Source organism: Aquarana catesbeiana, linkage group LG13 (assembly GCF_042186555.1).
Source record: "Aquarana catesbeiana isolate 2022-GZ linkage group LG13, ASM4218655v1, whole genome shotgun sequence".
In the NCBI taxonomy this organism is placed as follows: Eukaryota; Metazoa; Chordata; class Amphibia; order Anura; family Ranidae; genus Aquarana; species Aquarana catesbeiana.
The window spans coordinates 79,643,639-79,663,165 of NC_133336.1; the positions used below are offsets into that span (position 1 = coordinate 79,643,639).

At 40.5% G+C, this 19,527-nt stretch overlaps 1 protein-coding gene across 4 annotated transcripts in view; it reads right to left on the minus strand.

The window, feature by feature from the left end:
- Nucleotides 1-221: 221 nt before the first annotated feature.
- Nucleotides 222-19,527, minus strand: part of PAPLN (papilin, proteoglycan like sulfated glycoprotein) — a 208,906-nt gene continuing 189,600 nt past the window's right edge. For all 4 annotated transcript variants that reach the window (XM_073608654.1, XM_073608656.1, XM_073608653.1 and 1 more), the window contains 3 exons: nucleotides 18,950-19,058; nucleotides 8,317-8,492; nucleotides 222-5,566 (listed from right to left, as the gene is read on the minus strand). In XM_073608654.1, the coding sequence (XP_073464755.1) occupies nucleotides 5,391-5,566; nucleotides 8,317-8,492; nucleotides 18,950-19,058 (461 nt within the window). In that variant the 3' untranslated portion in view covers nucleotides 222-5,390. The remainder of the gene's footprint in view (nucleotides 5,567-8,316; nucleotides 8,493-18,949; nucleotides 19,059-19,527) is intronic.

Sequence of the window (19,527 nt, forward strand, 5' to 3'; positions counted from 1 at the left end):
CCAATTTTTCCTGGAAAAAAAAAAAGCTATAATGCACCTGGATACAGAAAAGTAGTGTGACATTATGCATAGTTTTACTAACACATGTCAAAGTTGCAAAATTGTGCTTGGGCATTAACATTTGTTTTACCCTTTGGCGGAAAGGGGTTAAGATTAATGCAGAATTCACAGCAGTCAGAAGTACCGGAGAGCACAGTCTGCCATGGCAGCAGAGGATCAGGTAAGTAAAACTGCTTTTATTGTACCACTAGAGTAAATAAGCAGTTAACTCATCCAGTGTGGGCGCAGCCCCTCCGTAAATGGAGAATTTTTAGGTTTGTTGAAGTTGGACTTCAATATATGCAAGAAACTAACATATAAGAGACAGAAAGGGAAAGTTAGCACAGATAACATTCTAGGTTAGAAGCGAAGGCACAGTATACTTTAATTAAAATGTGTGTTTGTATTAAGTATGCTAATTTATCCTAACAAGCATCGAGATCTAGAATAGCCAAGAATGTGTTTTGTAAAATAACCGAGATTAGTCAATTTTTACTAAAAAGTTTTAGTAGAAAAGTATTTCAAAAACCCTTAAACTGGGAAAATAGTATATAACAAGAGCAGAAGCCCCACACAACTCAGAAAGATATTCACAGCCTCTCTGAAATGTCAGGGACTGGTAGCTCGGGAAAGACAGGACAGCTACTTTCATGAGAACCAAGCTAGACTGGCAGTGTTGACATTTGCTAAAATGTCTGCTACTTCCAAGATAAGGACGGTACAAACCTAAATGGGCTATATACATTATATAGAAAGGTTTTTAAGGCCTTTTAGACATTCTGAATTGAGCCCTCATTTTATAAAAAAGGAATGACGCTAACAAACACAGGATAGTAAAATGTGTTAGGACTAGAAACAGATTAAACCTGTATTCAGTTTGTTTCCATGGAAGAGGCTGTGCTGCCTTGCTTCTGAAGCAATGAAAACCAACTTCTTCCCACAGTGCATGCCAATGCTCTGACCAGATTGGATTTTCAGGCTGTTTCCTTTCTCATGAATATGGAACTGCTTTAGGAATGTTCAAATTTCATAACGGTTGGAACATCTAATTTTGAAAATGTTTTTTTCAAGTTATTACCATGTTTACACATATGCAGTACAGATATTACAAAATCACATTTCCTGAAAGAACAATTTATATTTAAGAAATGGCTTTGTTTTAAAGCCTAAACACACAGTAAAATTCTTAAACCAACAATGTTATGTATACAATTAGATTATCATACACCTATATTAAAACTGAACACCATTTCCCTTATATTCTGCAGAAACCTGTATAACAAACAAATGTAGATATTTTACTTAAGGAGACAAGCTGAGATTAAACAATCTGTTCTAATGATGAATGCTAATCATTTTTCTTCTGTTTTCCACTGTAAAATGTCTTCCGATTCTGTAGTGACATGTGGTATCCAAAATATTAAACTTGCTGCTAGTCATTTTATTTTAAGCTAAAATTTGATTTAAAGAGGAGCTCCACCTTAAAAAAAAATTATTAAAAGCCAGCAGCTACAAATACTGCAGCTGCTGACTTTTAATAAATGGACACTTACCTGTCCCGGGGTCCAGCGATGTCGGCAGCTGAAGCCGATCAATCGCTCGGCTCTCGGCTGCCCCCGCCGCCATCCTCGGTCAGGGAATCGGGAAGTGAATCGCTTCGGCTTCACTGCCCAGTTCCCTACTGTGCATGCGCGAGTCGCGCTGTGCCTCTGCACTGGTCCCCGTTGTGTTCTGGGAACTGTGTGTTTCCCAGAACACAATGGGGGGGCGGGCATTTGCGGATATTCTGCTGCTGTCTAAGCCCGGGAGTGGCTGCAGATACCTGTATTAGACAGGTATCTGCACCCCCCTCCCCCCTGAAAGGTGCCAGTTGTGGCACCGGAGGGGGGGAGGAATCCGATGAGCGGAAGTTCCACTTTAGGGTGGAACTCCGCTTTAAGAGGACTATCACACAGCAAGTTGAAAGCAAATATACTAGATACATGGATTTAGCATGAACAGTATATGTATAGTCTGCACTGCATAGTACATATTTGTACCTCTGGGCACTCCAATTACTATACACAGTCACTGTTGGTACACAACATGGCTAGAACAGGTGTACTTTAATGATAGCATTATGCATTTATTCATAATAGAATTTTTATATGCACCGTAATTATACCCAGGGCCTGGACAAGGGGTGGACCAGAGGGACGGCTGCCCTGGGCGCAGTGGTTTACTGTAGGGATGGGGGTGCCTTCCTTTTGTTACAAGGCTGACAGGAGTAGTGATGGCAGCAGTGATTTTTACAAGTGAGTGATTGCTGGGGGTAGGATTCCCTAAGCTTGCACACCATAAATGGGGAGGGGCTGGCGCAGTTTGGCATCTTTGCCCTGGGCGATGGATGACCCTGTCCCTGCATTAACTGTACTTTAGTAAGTGGAGACAGCATTTTATTTTTATTGTCCCTATTCAGACGGAAAATAAGCCAAATTACATACATTTACAATAGTTATATATTTTAATACTTAGATTAATTTAGCTTATCACTGTTTTAGTAAAGCCTGGTACACACTGATTTTTTTTTTTTACATCCAACCCAGCAGGTTGGACGAAAAAAACTGTCAGCGCCGGTCGAAGCCCCTGGCTGAGAGCGCTGATCAGGAGTTGGTTGGCTGTTGGTTTTCCAGCATGCTCGTCCGTCAAAAGCTAGCCAAATGGCCAGCTCCTGTTGGACAGACCAACATACACACAAGTTGAATTTCAGCTGAAAAAGCCATATCAGCAACTGTTCTTTTTAAATTTGTAGAGCTTCTTAGAGGTTTCTGCACAGGTCTGGTTGCATTAGATTTGGAAGGTATGCTACAATAATTTCACACTGTTCTGTTAAGCTGATTATATGGATAACATTTCAAATTAAAATAATAAAGAAAATTCATATGAAAATTTTCAGAACATTCAAATATAGTTCAAAACATTTTGTTTGCTTTTAACATTTGATTATGAATAAATGGCATTTACCAAACAAAATGTTGGAAATTTGTTTAAGAAATTTTTTTCATACTGGTCCTTCAAATTTTCTTATCACTGTGGTTGAAAAAAAAATGTCGGTTTGACCCCCTATTGATTAGAAAAATTAGCAAACTTTCTTAGAGCATTCTTTTTCTAAGAATTTTTGTTGGAAACTCTACCCATCTATGGCCAGCGTTAGTATTTTTCATGTCCAGTTACCTGCATTTTTCTGCGCTGGATAAACACCGGTCACTGCAAGGGCACACAGAAAAAAATCGTTTTCTATGTGCTTGTTTACACTGCCACACCCAGTAATGTATATAAGTGCAAAGGATTGTGCATAAAAATGCATGCAAATGCACATGCATTCTCAGTTTATTTTTTGTGGGAAAGGACCCTGACTCGTACATCTATCACTTTTTATGAATATGTATAAATATTGTCTAAAGTGCCATGCTATATAATGCATTTGTTATATAAGGTTTGTTAAAGTTTTTAAAATCTAGCAAAAGGTTACTAGTAAATGTTTTAAATACATGTTTGTGTATTTAATATTGGAATTATCAACAAAATCAAGCGTGAGTTATTTGTTTTGGTAGGTGCATAGTTGTTTAATGTGCTATAAAACTGCACACAGCATAGTGAAAATACATGGCGCTAATTTGAATTCTTGAAAAATTTTGATTGTTTTAAAAAAATTTTCCAGAATGCACTGTAATTTGTCTCTGGGAGGTGCAACCAAAATTGTATGCATATTGAGCTTTTCTTTATACATGAGTCCTTATAACGTAATAATGTATTACGTTAAATACGTTTATTTTGCCTCTTTAATTCTGAATTCAGTATGCATTATGGAAAACAATTGCTTGGTGCAAAATGTTGCAGGTCACTATTGTGCATCAACATTGTACTTTCTCACTAAATTATTAGCAAATAGAATTGTATTACTAGTATAAACTTCTACAGGCTGCCTTTGTTTAAACTACACATTTATAGGCAGGATTTATTACTATAAAAAAATGAATAAGGACCTCTACACAAAAGCCATATTTTAATACTATGTACATTAACACCACCCTTGCATTATGTTTCTGCAATTATAGAATCTATCGTTTTAACGGTCTATTTTATTTACACTGTTACCCCCTCAAACTAGTCCCTCCATTTACTGAAGAATAGGTCCTCTTTTTGTTTCTCGTACCTTTATGCTGGCCTTGGGTTATTACTGCTGTGGTGTCAGATGGTCAGGTTAATATCAACATCTATAGCAAGACCACTGCATCAGCAAGTTATCCCAATATAATCTCAAGCCACACATGACTGTGGAACTTTGACATAACACTTAGAGCTTGTGTTAACTAACCATACTGATTAGAAATGTATGGCCAGGGAAAATAAACCAAATAAACCTATGGCCAATTGAAGCCCCCCCAAGCCAAAATTGGATAATTGGCATGTCTGCTGACAATCTAGTTATCACCCTTTACTGCCAAAATCACCTGGACAACAATCACAATGGATACACTTACAGTAAAAAGCAAGTTTAAAAGAAAAGTTTGAGTTTGATATATTAAAGTGTAAATTATGTCCAAACCATCAATTTAATAGTTTTCTTCATTTTGAATCCTGTACCAAATCAGCAATAATGGCACTTGGCTGCTGTATAGGCACAATACATATTTTTTCATTTTGGGCTCTAGCAGTGTTTTAACAATGGCCACAAGCAAGCAAAATTGTAAAATGCCCAATTGTTCGTCTCTTATGCTATTCAGATAATTGTGGCATTTTTCTTGCAGGTTTACATTAAATATGTTTATTTTGCCCCTTTAATATGAAAAGTCAGCAAAATAAACTTTGAGTTTAGTCTTATAGTTGATGTATAAAATGTCCTAGTGTATTCTATAATAAACCTTAAAAAAAAATCAAAGTCAGACCAACAAAATAAGTACATGCTCACTCTAGTGCTTTGTAATTTAAATCTGTTATAAAACAACATACATGCTTTAAGAATCTGTACATCTTAGGGATTATGTATCAAAGGGTGTAAGGTTAACAATTTTGTCGTTCTCCATTTTACTACTTAACAGATTTAGAGGTTATCCAAAAGCTCTGTTTATGTATAGTGTTATCATGACCAGATAATATCAATTGTTTATATTGTTTAATACAATACTAATTTGGGAAACTTGATACATATGCCCTTTACATTTGTATGCCGCTTGTTATAGCATTGTCTGAAAAGGATCCAAAATCACCATTTATTTTGTTTTTATTGAACCCAATCACAGGTAAAAGAGGCTTAAGGTCACTTAAGCCTAGTCATAGTTATAAACACAGATATCTTTCAGAAAAGTCTCTCAGCCGTTGTGTCGTCTTTGACTGTGTCCTGAGCCATGTTTAGAGCAACTGGCGCAACAGAAGCTGCTGTAGTACTCATTGTTACAAAGTTGAGCATAGACAATTAGGTCACAATTGGCGAGCTCGGGCTTGTCAACACACTCTGTGTTTGAGTCTGCCGTTTGAACTGAAGATACTAAATAAAAAAACAAATAATTTTTTTTAGTTATCAGGCTATTACATAAAAGGTTATATTTGCACAGATATACAATTCATTTTTGCTTTGCAACATAAATTGCACATTTAACATGTAACTCCGGACTGAACTTTTTTTTTTTCAGACATACAGTACAGGACCGACCTTTAGTCTTTAACATGGGTTATAATAAAGAAAATAATCATTTAATTCCCTGCAGATTTTGTAAGTTTGCCCACTTGCAAAGAAATGAAGTGTATCATTTTTATCATAGGTATATTTTAAATGAGACAGAATATCAACCAAAAATCCAAAAAAACACATGATACAAATGTTATAAATTGAGTTGCAGTTCAGTGAGTAAAATAAGTATTTGATCCCCTAAGCCAGTGTTTCTCAACTCCAGTCCTCAAGGCGCCCCAACAGGTCATGTTTTCAGGCTTTCCATTATTTTGCACAGGTGATTTGAGCCGTTTCACTGCCTTAGTAATTACCACAGCCATTTCATCTGAGGGAAATCCAGAAAACATGACCTGTTGGGGCGCCTTGAGGACTGGAGTTGAGAAACACTGCCCTAAGCAAAACATGTCTTAGTACTTGGTGGTGAGACACCCTTGTTGACACAGAGGTAAGATGTTTCGTGTAGTTGGTGACCAGGTTTGCATACATTTCAGGAGGGATTTTGGTTCACTCTTTTTTACATATCTTCTCTAAATCTTTAAGGTTTCTTGGCTGTCACTTGGCAACTCAAAGTTTTAGCTCCCTCCACAAATTTTCTATAGGATTAAGGTCTGGAGACTGGCTAGGTCAATCCATGACCTTACTGTGCTTTTTCTTGAGCCACTCCTTTGTTGCCTTGGAGGTATGTTTTGGGTCATTGTCATGCTGACAGACCCACCCATGACCTATCTTTAGTGTTCTGGCTGAAGGAAGAAGGTTCCCATCCAAGGCTTTACAATACATGGCCCCATCTATTGGCCCCTCAATGCGACAAAGTCGGTCTGTACCTTTACCAGAAAAACAGCCCCATAGCATAATGTTTCCACCTCCATGCTTGACTGTAGGCATGGTGTTCTTGGGGTCATAGTCCTCCTACATGGGGTTTCAGTAACTGCCCAAGTCAGCTGAAATTTTTCCAGTCCACTCGCTAACAGAGCCCATCTTATACAGTGACTAACCGCGCCCAGAACAGCTGTGTGCTCATCCAAAATATTTTGCTTGGTAATATCCTATTGAGGAGAGCTTCATGGATAAATTACAGTCCCTGTTGTGGACCCTGCAATCTATTGTTGAACACACAGGCACTGTAATTGGCTTGTTTAAAGGACCCAGTGAACAAAAAAAATAAACACCCTCTTTAAAAAAACCTTTTCCTCTGTGGCTTTATGCTTCTGTGTAAACAGCTTGGCAGATATACTTCACCAGATTTCCAGGATGAGCATACTCTCCATATTCTTTGCCTCAAATGTTGGTCAACAGAGTTTCAGTGCAAGAAAATCCTCAAGCATCTGCCATTTGAGAGAGAACACCTCCCTAGGTAAGTAGATGAAGGAGGTCCCTAGAAAAAGGTTTACACTTCTGAAGGTAGACCTGCTACTCCTGAGGCTATTAAAGTTGCTCAGCCCCCCAGGCTTCCAAGTCTAAAACATATTTTGCCAGAAGGCTTGGTCCGTCAAGTCTGGCTGCAAGCCTCCTTCTCTGTGATGGGTTGCCCCCCTACTTGTCAGAGTGGGAGGGATGTTTTTCAGCCTTCCTGGTCTTCTAGTCCCAGGAAATCTCAGACATTTGGGACCAGAGTTTCATTTGCAAGGGCTAGAAACTAGGGTTTCAGATTCTGTCTCCTTCCAGCTTTATGCTGTCAAATCCCCCCCCCCCCCAAACTTGGGTGCTGGTCTTGCTGCTGCCCAGCATCTCTTGCAGGAAGAAGTCATCCAGTGCCACAAGAGGAATGCTTTCCAGTTTTCTATTTGTACTTGTTCTGACATCAAGAAGTTTTGCCCATTTTGAATATGAAGACTCAAAACTTATTTCTATGGGTTCAAAAGTTGTGTGAAATTGGCCTGGTTGGTCATTGCCTCCCTCCTTTGGGGGATTTTCTGGTTTCAGTGCAGACCCTGGATCCAGACTTTGGATCCAACTCCCTTGCCTGACATTGACTAGAGCCCTGTTCCAGTAGTGTCCCATGCAACAAGTTAAAACCTGATTATTCACTTGTATAACTGAACATAAGCGTTACTAATTAAATATATTTAAAAACAAGGTTGAATAAAACAACTGAATTAGTGAATGTGCAATGTTTAAAACTTTCTTCCTATGTTGCAATTTCTTTCCAATTCATATGGTGTACAAACAGTTATATTCTAACAAATACTGTGATGTAGTGGAGGAATTGGTTTTCCCCCCCAGACATACTTTAACGGTCCTAATAAACCCTTAACATTAATGGTCATGATGAGGGCTAGAAGCTATAATTTCAAAAGCAGTGATAATGCACACTTGAACCAATATGCCTTCCGCGTATGGCATGAAAGAAGACTATTAGATCTTATACAATATTGTTCTTCTTTGCTTGTGATAATGACAGTACATCAATAGCCCATTTATATGAGAGCACAAACAAAGTTAGCTAACCAACTGGATTTTGGCCATTTCAACTGTTTTTGAATTTTTCAAGTAATCCCTTTCCTTGTAATGACTTAGTTTAATAACTGCAACAAGCAAGGGGAAAGAAGTATTCATATCTGACTTACCCATCGGTTTATGCTTGTTAACTTTGATTTCTGCACTGGCACTGACCGAGTGACTGCCACTGTATGCATTGCATGTATATGAGCCCTCATCTGCAGTCTTGGCGTTCCTTATGATCAAGCTGCCATCATGAGACATGTATGTGTGACGGCCATCTGACTGCACTGGCACACCATTCCTGTAAGAGGCAAACATGAGTCATATATCATCTGTAGGAATTTCTTAAGGATTTAGAAGAAAACTTTGCCATTGGTGATGTTTGCTACTTGAAATGCTAAATGCCTGGCTGTCACATTGATGCTTTTTCATCACTACATAAAAGCAGAACTTCCACCAAAAGTATTATCCTATTAAAAAGATAAAAAAATAAAACCAACTTTTGCTGCAATATGTGCCTTCAGTCCAGATATTTCCCTGCTGTACTTTTTTTCCCCCTGTCATTAGATGTTCTCAGTTTAAAGGCTAGCAGCATTCTAACCAACTTTCTTGGAGCCCAGATCATCCTAGACTCACTCCAACTTGTGACTCTGACTGGATAATGAAAAGAAGCAGCACATTGATGAGCTCATCAATTTATCACTCTGCTTTCTCTTCCTATCAGCATGCTTTTTGTGAGCACATGGACTGATTGGCTCCTTGCACTGCTTCTTCCTCTTACACTCCAACCATGCTGTGCAAGGACTGCAAAAGGCTGATACCAGGTCAAATTCTGGTACTTAAACTGTATGCATTAAAAAAAAAATACATGAAATTATATATTAACGATTTCAGAGCTGCATTTATTTGTGTATTTTTTTTATCTGCCTAGAGTTCAGCTTTAATTAACATCAAGATTAGTATCCAATCTGTCCCATTACTTTTGGTCCCTTCAAAAGTGGGAGGCACATATACAAACTGTTGTAATTCCTACACCGTTCACCTGATTTGGATGTAAATACCCTCAAATTGAAGCTGAAAGTCTGCAATTAAAGCACATCTTGTTTGTTTCATTTCAAATCCATTGTGGTGGTGCATAGAGCCAAAAAGATTAGAATTGTGTTGATGTCCCAATATTTATGGACCTGACTGTACATCACCTTCAGCTTCCCAGGGGTCCACTCCTACGCAGAGATCAGAGCTTGTTCAGTGCTAGTAATGTTACTCCTGGGGGCATACTTGAGCCCAGTGCCCACTGCAAAAGAAGCCTTCTGTAATCTAGAGCTATTCAGAGGGCATGTTTTTTATGAGGTTTTTTTTTTTCAATTCTTTAGTTAACAAAATATTGTAGTACAGAGGCCACATAAAGCAATATGATCAGTATGAACAATCTATGGGTACAACGTATAGTGGCAGAGACCATAGCATAGTACATACATACTATAGAACAATCCAAGAGAGAAGGCTGGAGCTGGAATAATGGTGTAAGTTCACAATATTATGGAATCAACTGTACAAGAGAAAGGGGGGGGGGAGGGGCAGTGGGCAGATTGGGAACTGGAATGGGCAGGGGAAAAGTGGGAAGACTCCTCTTGTCCATGCCTCCGGGTCTCATAAGGCCAGAAATTCACAGCCGTCGGTACTAGAGGGTACAGCCGAGTTCAACAGGGATGAGTACGTGTCCTTCGCTGTTGCCACCAAGACCTTCATATCATTTATTTCCTTAACTTTCGTCAGCCAGATAGCGTTCAGGGGTGCTTGATGTCGTGACCAAAAATCTAGATACAGCTCTTCGCTGCAGTCAACAATAATCACCCAATAGAGTGTCTGTCAGTCTTCCCAGATATGGCATGGTGGTGAAGCAGAAAGAAAGCCAGGTCTCAGGGGACTGCCTAATCTGTAAATGTAAAGTTCTGGGCTGAGGTTCGGTGCATAAGTTGTAGAGCATGTGGCATGACTAGATAATATGGAGCAAGGTGCTAGTCTCTTCTTTTCCATGCTTTGAGGAAACATTTTGTGGACCCGAATGGGTGTGTAGTACCAGCAGTATCAGCAGTTTAAAACCAGATTCTTGATACCTGGAGCATATAGATGTTTTATAGGTTAAAAAAGAATCCTCTCAATCTGCTTGCTGAAGAAAGTTTTGCCAAGATCATGTTCCATTTGGAGATGTGGGGCAGTTTGAATTCCTCGGGGGGGCGGGGGGGGGCTCTAACACAGTTAATTGGTGAGTGAAAAAGTGAGGCTGGTGGTAGTGAGGTCATGAAGTTTGAGAGTTGAAGCTTTTGCCAGAAAGAGAGATTGGAGTGAGCCGAGTCTGCAAGCAGCTGAGGCCTTGAGATCCAACAACCATCAACCACAAAATGTCTCGCTTGGAATACCCTGGCACAAATAAACCAAGTTTCTCCTATAGTAGTGTGAGATTTAACATCAGCGGGAATGCTATCCTTTGCACCAGGGCAGGGTCTCCAGGGGCAGACCTGCAATGGCCTGTTCTATGGACACCCACTGTTTTATGGATGTGTGGCAACACCAGTCTATTACCCTGCTCAAGTGGCAGACAGTCTGATAGAGGGTGATATCTGGCAACGCCACCTTTTCTGGAAATTTTGGGAGCTGTAAAATGAACTACGGGATGTGCAGAGGTTTGTGGGACCAAAAGAAAGTTAGGAAGCTTCTATTCCTAGCTCTCAGAAAGGTGCTCGGAATACGGATTGGCAGAACCTGTAAGAGGTACAACAGCCGAGGCATGATGATCATTTATTTTGCACTTATCAAACCATAAAAATGTGCCTTTATGCCAAGGGAAATTCAGCTCAAATGCTTCCTATATTTGTCTGGAGAGGTTGGTACCCAGATACTTAATATGGAATGCTGCACAACTAAAAGGGAAATTAGTCTTATGTGTTACCAAGAAGTTTGGCAAGGACACATTCAGAGCTTCAGATTTCTGAGAATGAATATGGAAGTACGATAAGGCCCTGTATTTGTCTAGTTCAGAGGGTTTGGCAGAGAGATTAACAGGTCTGAGAGAAAGAATAAGAGATCTTCTGCTCATGCCACAACTTTCAGGAAGGAGGGTGTTCCTATAGATGGACCAGTTATGCCCAGGTGATTTTGAATTTTACGAAGAAAAGGCTCTAGTATCAGTATGAAGATCAATGGCGATAAGGGGCATCCCTGTCGAGTTCTGTTCACAATTGGGAAAGGGGTGGAGAGATGTCCTTTCACTTTCGCTTGCACGGATGGTTGTGAGTGTGTGTATATGTATATATTTTCCAGTACATTATCTGTTGTCCTTGGCCTAGGCAGCGAATAATTACCATCAATAAGGCTCAATTCATCCTATCAAAAGTCTTTTTTGGCATCAGTGGATAGGAGTAAAAGGGGGATATTCTTGGATCGAGTAGCATGGATGATAGCTAGAGCTTCAGTAGTGTTGTATCTAGTTTTTCGCATGGGTATGAAGTTGACCTTATCCGTATAGATAATGTCAGGTACAGTATATACTCCATTAGTCTTGTGGCGAGTATCTTCATAAAAAGTTTGAGGTTAATATTAAGAGTGATAGGCATTGTACTTTTGACATAGTCATGGGTCCTTCCCCCACCCTTGCTATGTTTGTTATATACACTCGAAGTGTATCTTGTGGAAATGGGGTTCCAGAGCCTATGCATTGAAATAAAGTAAAGGGATAGGTAGCATGTTTGAAGGTTTTAAAATATAGGACAGAGTAACAACTGGCCCTGGCGCTTTCCCTGATTGCATCTGCAACAGGTCCAACGCAAGTTCGTGTTCGGTAGGAGGGGCCTCTAGGTCCCTAATGACCGAGTCCAGGAGCAGGGTTGGCTCTGAGGAAGAGAGGCAAGTCCTTGAAGCGCGTCAGCCTGCTGAACTTTGGAATTTGATCCGAATTCGATCCGTTATGCGATGCATTGTATAGTGGACCTAAAGCAATTTTTATATGAAAAGCTGTGACGCATTTGTTAATTTGTGAGTATAATAAATTACTGTACCTCCTTTTATAAATTAATGATTATTGTTGAGGATAATGCACTAGGCCCTCTGTTTTGTTTTATGATTTCAGTGACTTTAGACTCCCCCCAGTCTTATAAGGGCAGCAAGGCGTGACATATCAAGGCAAGCCAGGATGAAAATAGACCACCAACATTTTGGGCCCACTTTCAAGTGCAGGTGATTTTGTGTTCGTTATTTACTCAGCATATCTGCTTCCTCTAGGTATTCTGCAATATCTGTTGTCAAAGATGTGGCCTGTGAGACCGATGGAGAGGCGTGAAAATGGCTGCAATATAATTTGTTGTATGTACCTCATGTTGGTCGATGTCTCTGAGCTCTGGGATAAAAGAGTAGGCTTGCTGAGAGCGCAGTGCCCGTGCCAAAATTTTGCCACATTTATTACCATGTTCATGAACTTTTTTTACATTTAGCAATTGTAAAAAGGGAGTGTAAGCGGTTATGTACACAATCAATACGTAAATCTATGATATGAAAGGATCAACTTCATGTAACCCCTATATAAAATACCTTCCTGAGCTTGCTGAAGATGCGCTATGCGCGAAATGCATAATGGCTGAGCCATAATGTTAGATCCGGTCCATCGCCTGTCCCGCATCCACTGTTTGGAACGCACGCTGGCTCAGTGGCTACGAGCGGTGACGCTACTATTACACCTGACAGTTGAGCTCAATGTGTTGGTGTCGCTTCGACACCCAAAATTTGTGAGTAGCTGATTATAAAACTATTTTGTCTGCACTTGGTTTTAATAAACATACCACACAATGATCTATTCCTGGGATATTTTTTATTTAACCCATGATGGAATTGAATGGAATTTAGTGGAAGTTCTTACTAAAAGGATTTCCAGTCTGGGATTTACAGGACCTTGTTGGAAAGGAGTGGCTAAGCATCAGAGAATACAGAGATCTAGTTTACTTCATACAAACTGCTTTTGTTAATCATACATTTCTGGTAAGTGCACACTTCACCTGGGCATGTGGAAAAAGCACTTATTCACTTATTGAGAAGAAATAGCTATCACACAGTTGATTGGAAATATCTTGAGCAATTGGTCATATGTTATACAGTATGGGCTTACATTAAGTTGATACTTTCATATTGTAGATGTACATATTGTGTTGATTGCGATAATTTACATATAGTGAGTGACAAGTGCCCTCTTTTTTGCTATAGTTTGAAAATTAGCATCTTAAAGGGGCAGCTGAATCTATCAAACTGTATATCCAACATAATAGTAGCACCAAGGAAGCGCCTTTATCGTGTTTGTTATATAAGCAGTTACGTACTGCTGTGCGTCTCGAAAGGACAGACTGGGCCATCAATTTTTTAAGGACTATTTCCAAGTTCTGAATGTCACAGAGAAGCATTTGCTTGGCTTTCTCCTGGTTTATTTGGGTCCCAAGTTTAAACAGGATATCGCTAATATAGGTTTTGTGTGTTTCCAGTGTTGCATCCTAATGTTACGTTTGTGGAAAAGAAAAGTTGCAGTTCCCTAGCCACTTCCTCATCCACTGAGGGAATCTGTGAGACACTAATAAAATTTCCAGGCCTATGTGGGAGAGTAGTTGGGGAAAGCAGCCGTCTCTATACATAACACATTAGATGGAGAAGAATTCAAGAGTCCAATAACCTCGGTATAACAGTGGAGATGTTTACCCGCAAAACCAATTGTCCCTGACCGTTCCATTCATCACAGGTTCCCCCAAGCAGGAAGGGAAGGCTGCAATGGGTGCACAACCCAGGGAGAATGTACAAAATAGAAATCCCAAGCAGAAGTCTCACAAACCGTCAACCTGTAATGACCCGGTGCATACAGGATTAGTGGGGGAGCAGGCCATGCACGGAATTGCACCGCAGATATTTAGGGACATAGGACCAGGTCTCAATTTAGAATGTTAGATCATGGAACAGTTGAACGGAGAGCACAGAGACAGACAGGATATATGCTGTGGTAAACTAGAGCCACCGGGTCTCCCCATACAGTGCAAGTTCTTTCACAGTGGTAAGGGGAAGATGCATCAGGCAGGTGTCTTGTGGACTGCAGCTAGGGAAGAATGTAGAACATCAGAGTAACACTTCAATAACCCATACAGCATGCAAGATGGGGGGCCCAGCTAAAGCCAGGCATCCCCCAACAGTACACAGTGCAACTCAAGCAGCAGTCAGGCATAATCAAGATTCCCACAAGGTAGGGGAGACTGCAACCTGCGGTTCCCTCATGGCTCTTCTTTGTAGAGTAACCCTAGAGAGGTTTGAAAGTATTTTAATCTGTGCCTTATTGAAGTAAATGGGTCCCATTGACAGGCTCCCCAGAGGACGGCTTCCTTATGTATATAATGGAAACAGAGGGGCACCAGACTGAGTGCAGTATTATTCATGAATTTTTATTAAAACAAGTAGCTCACAATTGAGATGAAAGAGGTCAGCATATAATTCAATCACCTGGATGGTGTATTTGCAAGGGTCCAGGAAGAGCTAGGAAGCAGGAAGTCAGGAGCAGCTAATCACGACCATGACCAGTGTGAACCGCAAGATAGCACCAGACGTGATGTCACAGGAAATATGACTATTCACAGATGGAAAGGGCGGATATAATGGAGACCGCAAATAACATCTTGGGGCCAATTTGGAACCATCGCTCTCAGTCCAGAAAGTACTGTGCACCTGGTGTAGCTCAAGGCTCTCAGGTGGGTTAGTGTCTAGCACTTTGTGCAGGATGGCGATGACTGTATCACAGAGGTTTTTTGGACAGGTGACTTCAGGGAGGCCTCGAATCTGCAAGTTTTTTTGGCAGCTCCGATCTTCCAGGTCATCCATCTGCAGCTGCATAGCTGTCAGGCAGGTCTGCTTGAGAAGCCTGCCCCTGTTCCAAAAGGGAGAGTCTCTGTTCATGGCCATGACCAAGGTCTCTCCCATGGAGAAGTGGTCGATAAGCTGCTGTACCTTGGTCTGGATCTGTTGGACATCTTGCCTGTTCTCTTCCAGCCAGTAGAAAATCAGGAACTCAGAGGATCCAGAGAGTAGATGTGCTGGATCTAGCATCTCAAGTAGGTCTCAGTAGGAATCTGAGGCTTTCGAAGGAGAGGGGGAAGCTGGAGGAGTATGAGGGGCAGGAGAGCACTGTGTTTTTCTACATGGCGCCGCCATGTCTGCTCCGCTGCTAGTTTTTTGGCTGGTCAGGGGAGCATTGTATCTCTTCTCAGTTGGCAGCTCTGTGGGTGTCATTTGCATTTCATCACTTCATGGTGCTCATGTCAGAGTACTATGTCGCATTACATCCAAAGAAGGCTGGTCGGGAGCTGGGAGCTTCAGCAAAACAAGTTTTCACTCTGCAATATCCAAGCCACCACCCATTTATGCTTTCAAGTTTTCAAGTTTGCGCCACACCCCTTGACCCTTGTGAGGGGCATCTTTAGTGTACTGTGCAAGTACACTAAAAATGTGTGTTTGGTAAATGTAACGATTAAAATACAATTAGTGACCATTACAAGTGAACATATATTTCCTATATATGAGAAAACATATATATTCCCCAAACAAAAACACAAAATATTCAAAACAGTCCAGTGCCCCTTTCAATATGTGACAACCCACAAGTGCTCCAAAATAATTTGTGCTCCTCATAATCTTTATGTGGTGTTCCAAAAACTGCCCCACACAGATCACACACTCACCAGAGCCTCATGACCCATTTATCTCTAAAAGGGTCCAATAACGCTTTATGCAGTATGGTATTTTCCTCTGCTCCACCAGTACTCCACCAGGGATGTGACAGCAATGTTACCTTTAAACCCCTCGGACCAAAAGGTATACAAACCAAAACACAACCATCATTGTGCAACACATAATTTTTTTAATGGAAAACCAACAAAAAAATGGAGCTGTTACACTCGCATTAAAAACTCTTGAAGTCTTGTTCAGCACTTGATTTAGCGAAATTTGATGTCACTTCCTGCTACTCCTGGTAACATCACTTCCTCCCTGTGGAGTGCACATTGGTTCCGATACCTGGAACAACGGCTCCTGGGGAATGCCAATATACTGCTGGATATATCAAGTAGAGATGATCACTAATGTGATGTTCATTAGTGAACAAACATTTCCAGAGTACTCAGAAGACACAGATAGTTGGCCAAAGTCAGGCAATTTCAGGTATGGGATCGAGTGATTGTACCCACAAGAGAAGGGGGTTCCTAGCCAAATGGCAGGGACCATTAAAGTTGTGGAAGAGGTAGGGAAAGTAAACAACAGGGTACATCAATCCAAAAGGAGAAAACCTTAACAGACCTTAAACGTGCACTTGTTGAAACCCTGAAAAATGGGAACAGGTATCCCCTCTGGTTGATGCTAATCCAGGATCCCCAGCAGATATCAACTGGGTGAAGGTTGCTACCACCCTGTCCAGGTCACAAGCTCAAAAATCAAAGGAGTTTGTAGAGAGAAACAAGGAAGTCATTTCAGACTTACGGTACCTGATCTCACGAATGTCATTGAACATGACATTGCAATGGAACCCAATGTGAAGGTGTGTAAAACCATACTGCATCCTGGAAGCACATAGAAAGTCCATCTGAAGAGTTTAGGAAAATGCTAGAACTCGATGTCACTCACAGAGTGAATGGTCTAGCCTAATTATGTCGGTACCAAAGCCAAGCGGCACCCTTCAGTTCTACAATGACTTTAGAAAGCTCAGTGAGGTGTCTAATTTTGATGTGTAACCCATGCCCTGGGTGGATAAATTGATAGAAATGTTGGAACCAGCTCGATATACCACCACACTGGACCTTGCCAAAGGGGTACTGGAAGTTGCACTTGGCTAAGAAAGCCAAGGAGAAATTGACCTTTTCCATTCCTGAGAAGCAATTTTAGCACGAGAGAATGTAATTTGGATTAAATTCTGCCCCTGCGACCTTTCAAAGGCTAATGGATAAACTACTTTGCCCTCACCAAAAATTCACCTCAGTCTACCTGGATCACATTGTTATTGTTAGCACAGATTGGAAATCCCACCTTCCCTGGGTTCAGACAGTGTCAGATTCTGTAAAGTTGCGGCGGAACTTCCGGGTGTTGCTGACATTGCGTCCAGCTCAGGTGGAGCGAACGCTGGCTCTTAGGGGTGAGCAGCGAGGAAAATAGTGATTCTGGCTGTATGAGCTGGGGTCGCTTATGGCACATTAAAATGTAAGTGCACCAGTTTACCTATTTTTTAAAGCCTTTTAACCTCTTGCTGACCAGCCGCCATCATTATACTGCGGCAGGTCGGCTCTCCTGCGCAAACCACTGTAGGTGTACGTCTGTCTGTGCAGGGAGGCTAGCGGGCACAGTGTACAGAGGCAGAAAGGGGAACTGACTATGTAAACAAGGCAATTCCCCATTCTGCCTAGTGACATGTCAGAGATTTTCCATTCCCAGTCATCGGGAACAGCGATCTTTGTCATATCCTAGGTAGCCCATCCCCCTACAGTTAGAACACACCCAGGGAACACAGTTAACCCCTTGATCGCCCTCTAGTGTTAACCCCTTCCCTGCCAGTGACATTTATACAGTAATCAGTGCCTATTTTTTAGCTCTGATTGCTGTATGTCACTGGTCCCAAAAAAGTGTCAAGTGTCTGATCTGTCCACGGCAATGTCGCAGTCCCGTAAAAAAAATGCAGATCGCCGCCATTACTAGTAAAACAAAAAAAAAATAATATTAAAAATGTCATAAATCTATTCCCTATTTTGTAGACGCAATAACTTTTGTGCACACCAAACAATATACGCTTATTGCGATTTTTTTTTATACCAAAAATATGTAGAATACATATTGGCCTAAACTGATAAAGAAGTTTTTTTTTTTTTTTTTTTTTTATTGGTATATTTATTATAGCAAAAAGTAAAAAATATTGTTTTTTTTTTTTCAAAATTGTCGGCCTTTTTTTGTTTATAGTGCAAAAAACCGCAGAGGTGATCAAATACCACCAAAAGAAATTGCTCTTTGTGGGAATAAAAGGGCATACATTTTGTTTAGGTACAGTGTCGCATGGCCATGCAATTGTCAGTTAAAGCAACGTAGTGCCGTATCGCAAAAAAAGGGCCTGGCCATTAAGGGGGCAAATCCTTCTGGGGCTGAAGTGTTTTCTGTTCTTGGAGCAACATGTAACGCTGGATAAAAGTGAGGAGAGGAAGCTGGATGCAGAGCCTGTACCATCAATAGGACTTTGAGTGGTAGCTGGGAGGGTCCTGGTGGCTCAAATAAATCTGGTGAGTGGCCCCCTATACTATATGTGATGGAGCACATTAAAGTGTGAAGAGCAAGTTTAAAGAATTTGGCACGTGGTGGAAGAAAAATATTGGTGCAATAGAAGCTTTTTTCAGATTGCCATTAAAAGTGGACTTATATTTATATATATATATATATATATATATATATATATATATATATATATATATATATATATATATATATAAAATAATTTTTGTTTATATTTTATGTTATATGATTGTTTCAATAGTTCCTTATGTTACTTATATACAATAGGTTGTATCTGGTTTTCTAACCTATTTGTCTAGTGCACAGGTATTGGGAAGTGTGGCACTTTAGCAGTAGATGCTGTTTTAACATCTTCTAATAAAAACCCGATATTTATCTATGGTATACAGGCTACCAGAAAATTAACAAAAAGAAAAAAAAACTCACCTTGACCACTGAACATTGACATTGTCACCTTTCACTATACATTTCAGTGAAGCCTCTTCACCTTCTAACACAGTGACACCACTGGGCGGCTCTGTGATTTTCAGTTCTCCTGTACAGTTAGAGACATTTGTCATTACTTCATCTGAATTCAACAGGAAATTGTTTGAAAAAAACCCACAAAAACTCACACCAGTAAAGACAATTATGCAAATAAGCATTACATTACTAATGCATGGACCATTTAAAGTAGATTTTCTCAGTAAAAGGCAACTGAGATAGCCCTACCAAATTTGCTCACTTCCTCCTCTCCCAGAAATTACATTTTTTTTACCTGTAGAAACAGTTGTTTATAGCTGTATTTGTGATCTCAGTGACTGCCAGCATCTTTTGGACCACACTGGACCTCTGGTCGTCTTGGACTGAAGAAAACCTCATTAGCACATCCTGTGTTCTGTACCCATCTAGGAACATCCTCTTCTTTATACTAACAGTACTCCTTTGTGTTATTAAACAGTGTTGGAATGCTGTGGTCACAGCAGGGTTGGGAATACTGTGCATGTATTCTAGAAACAGTCATT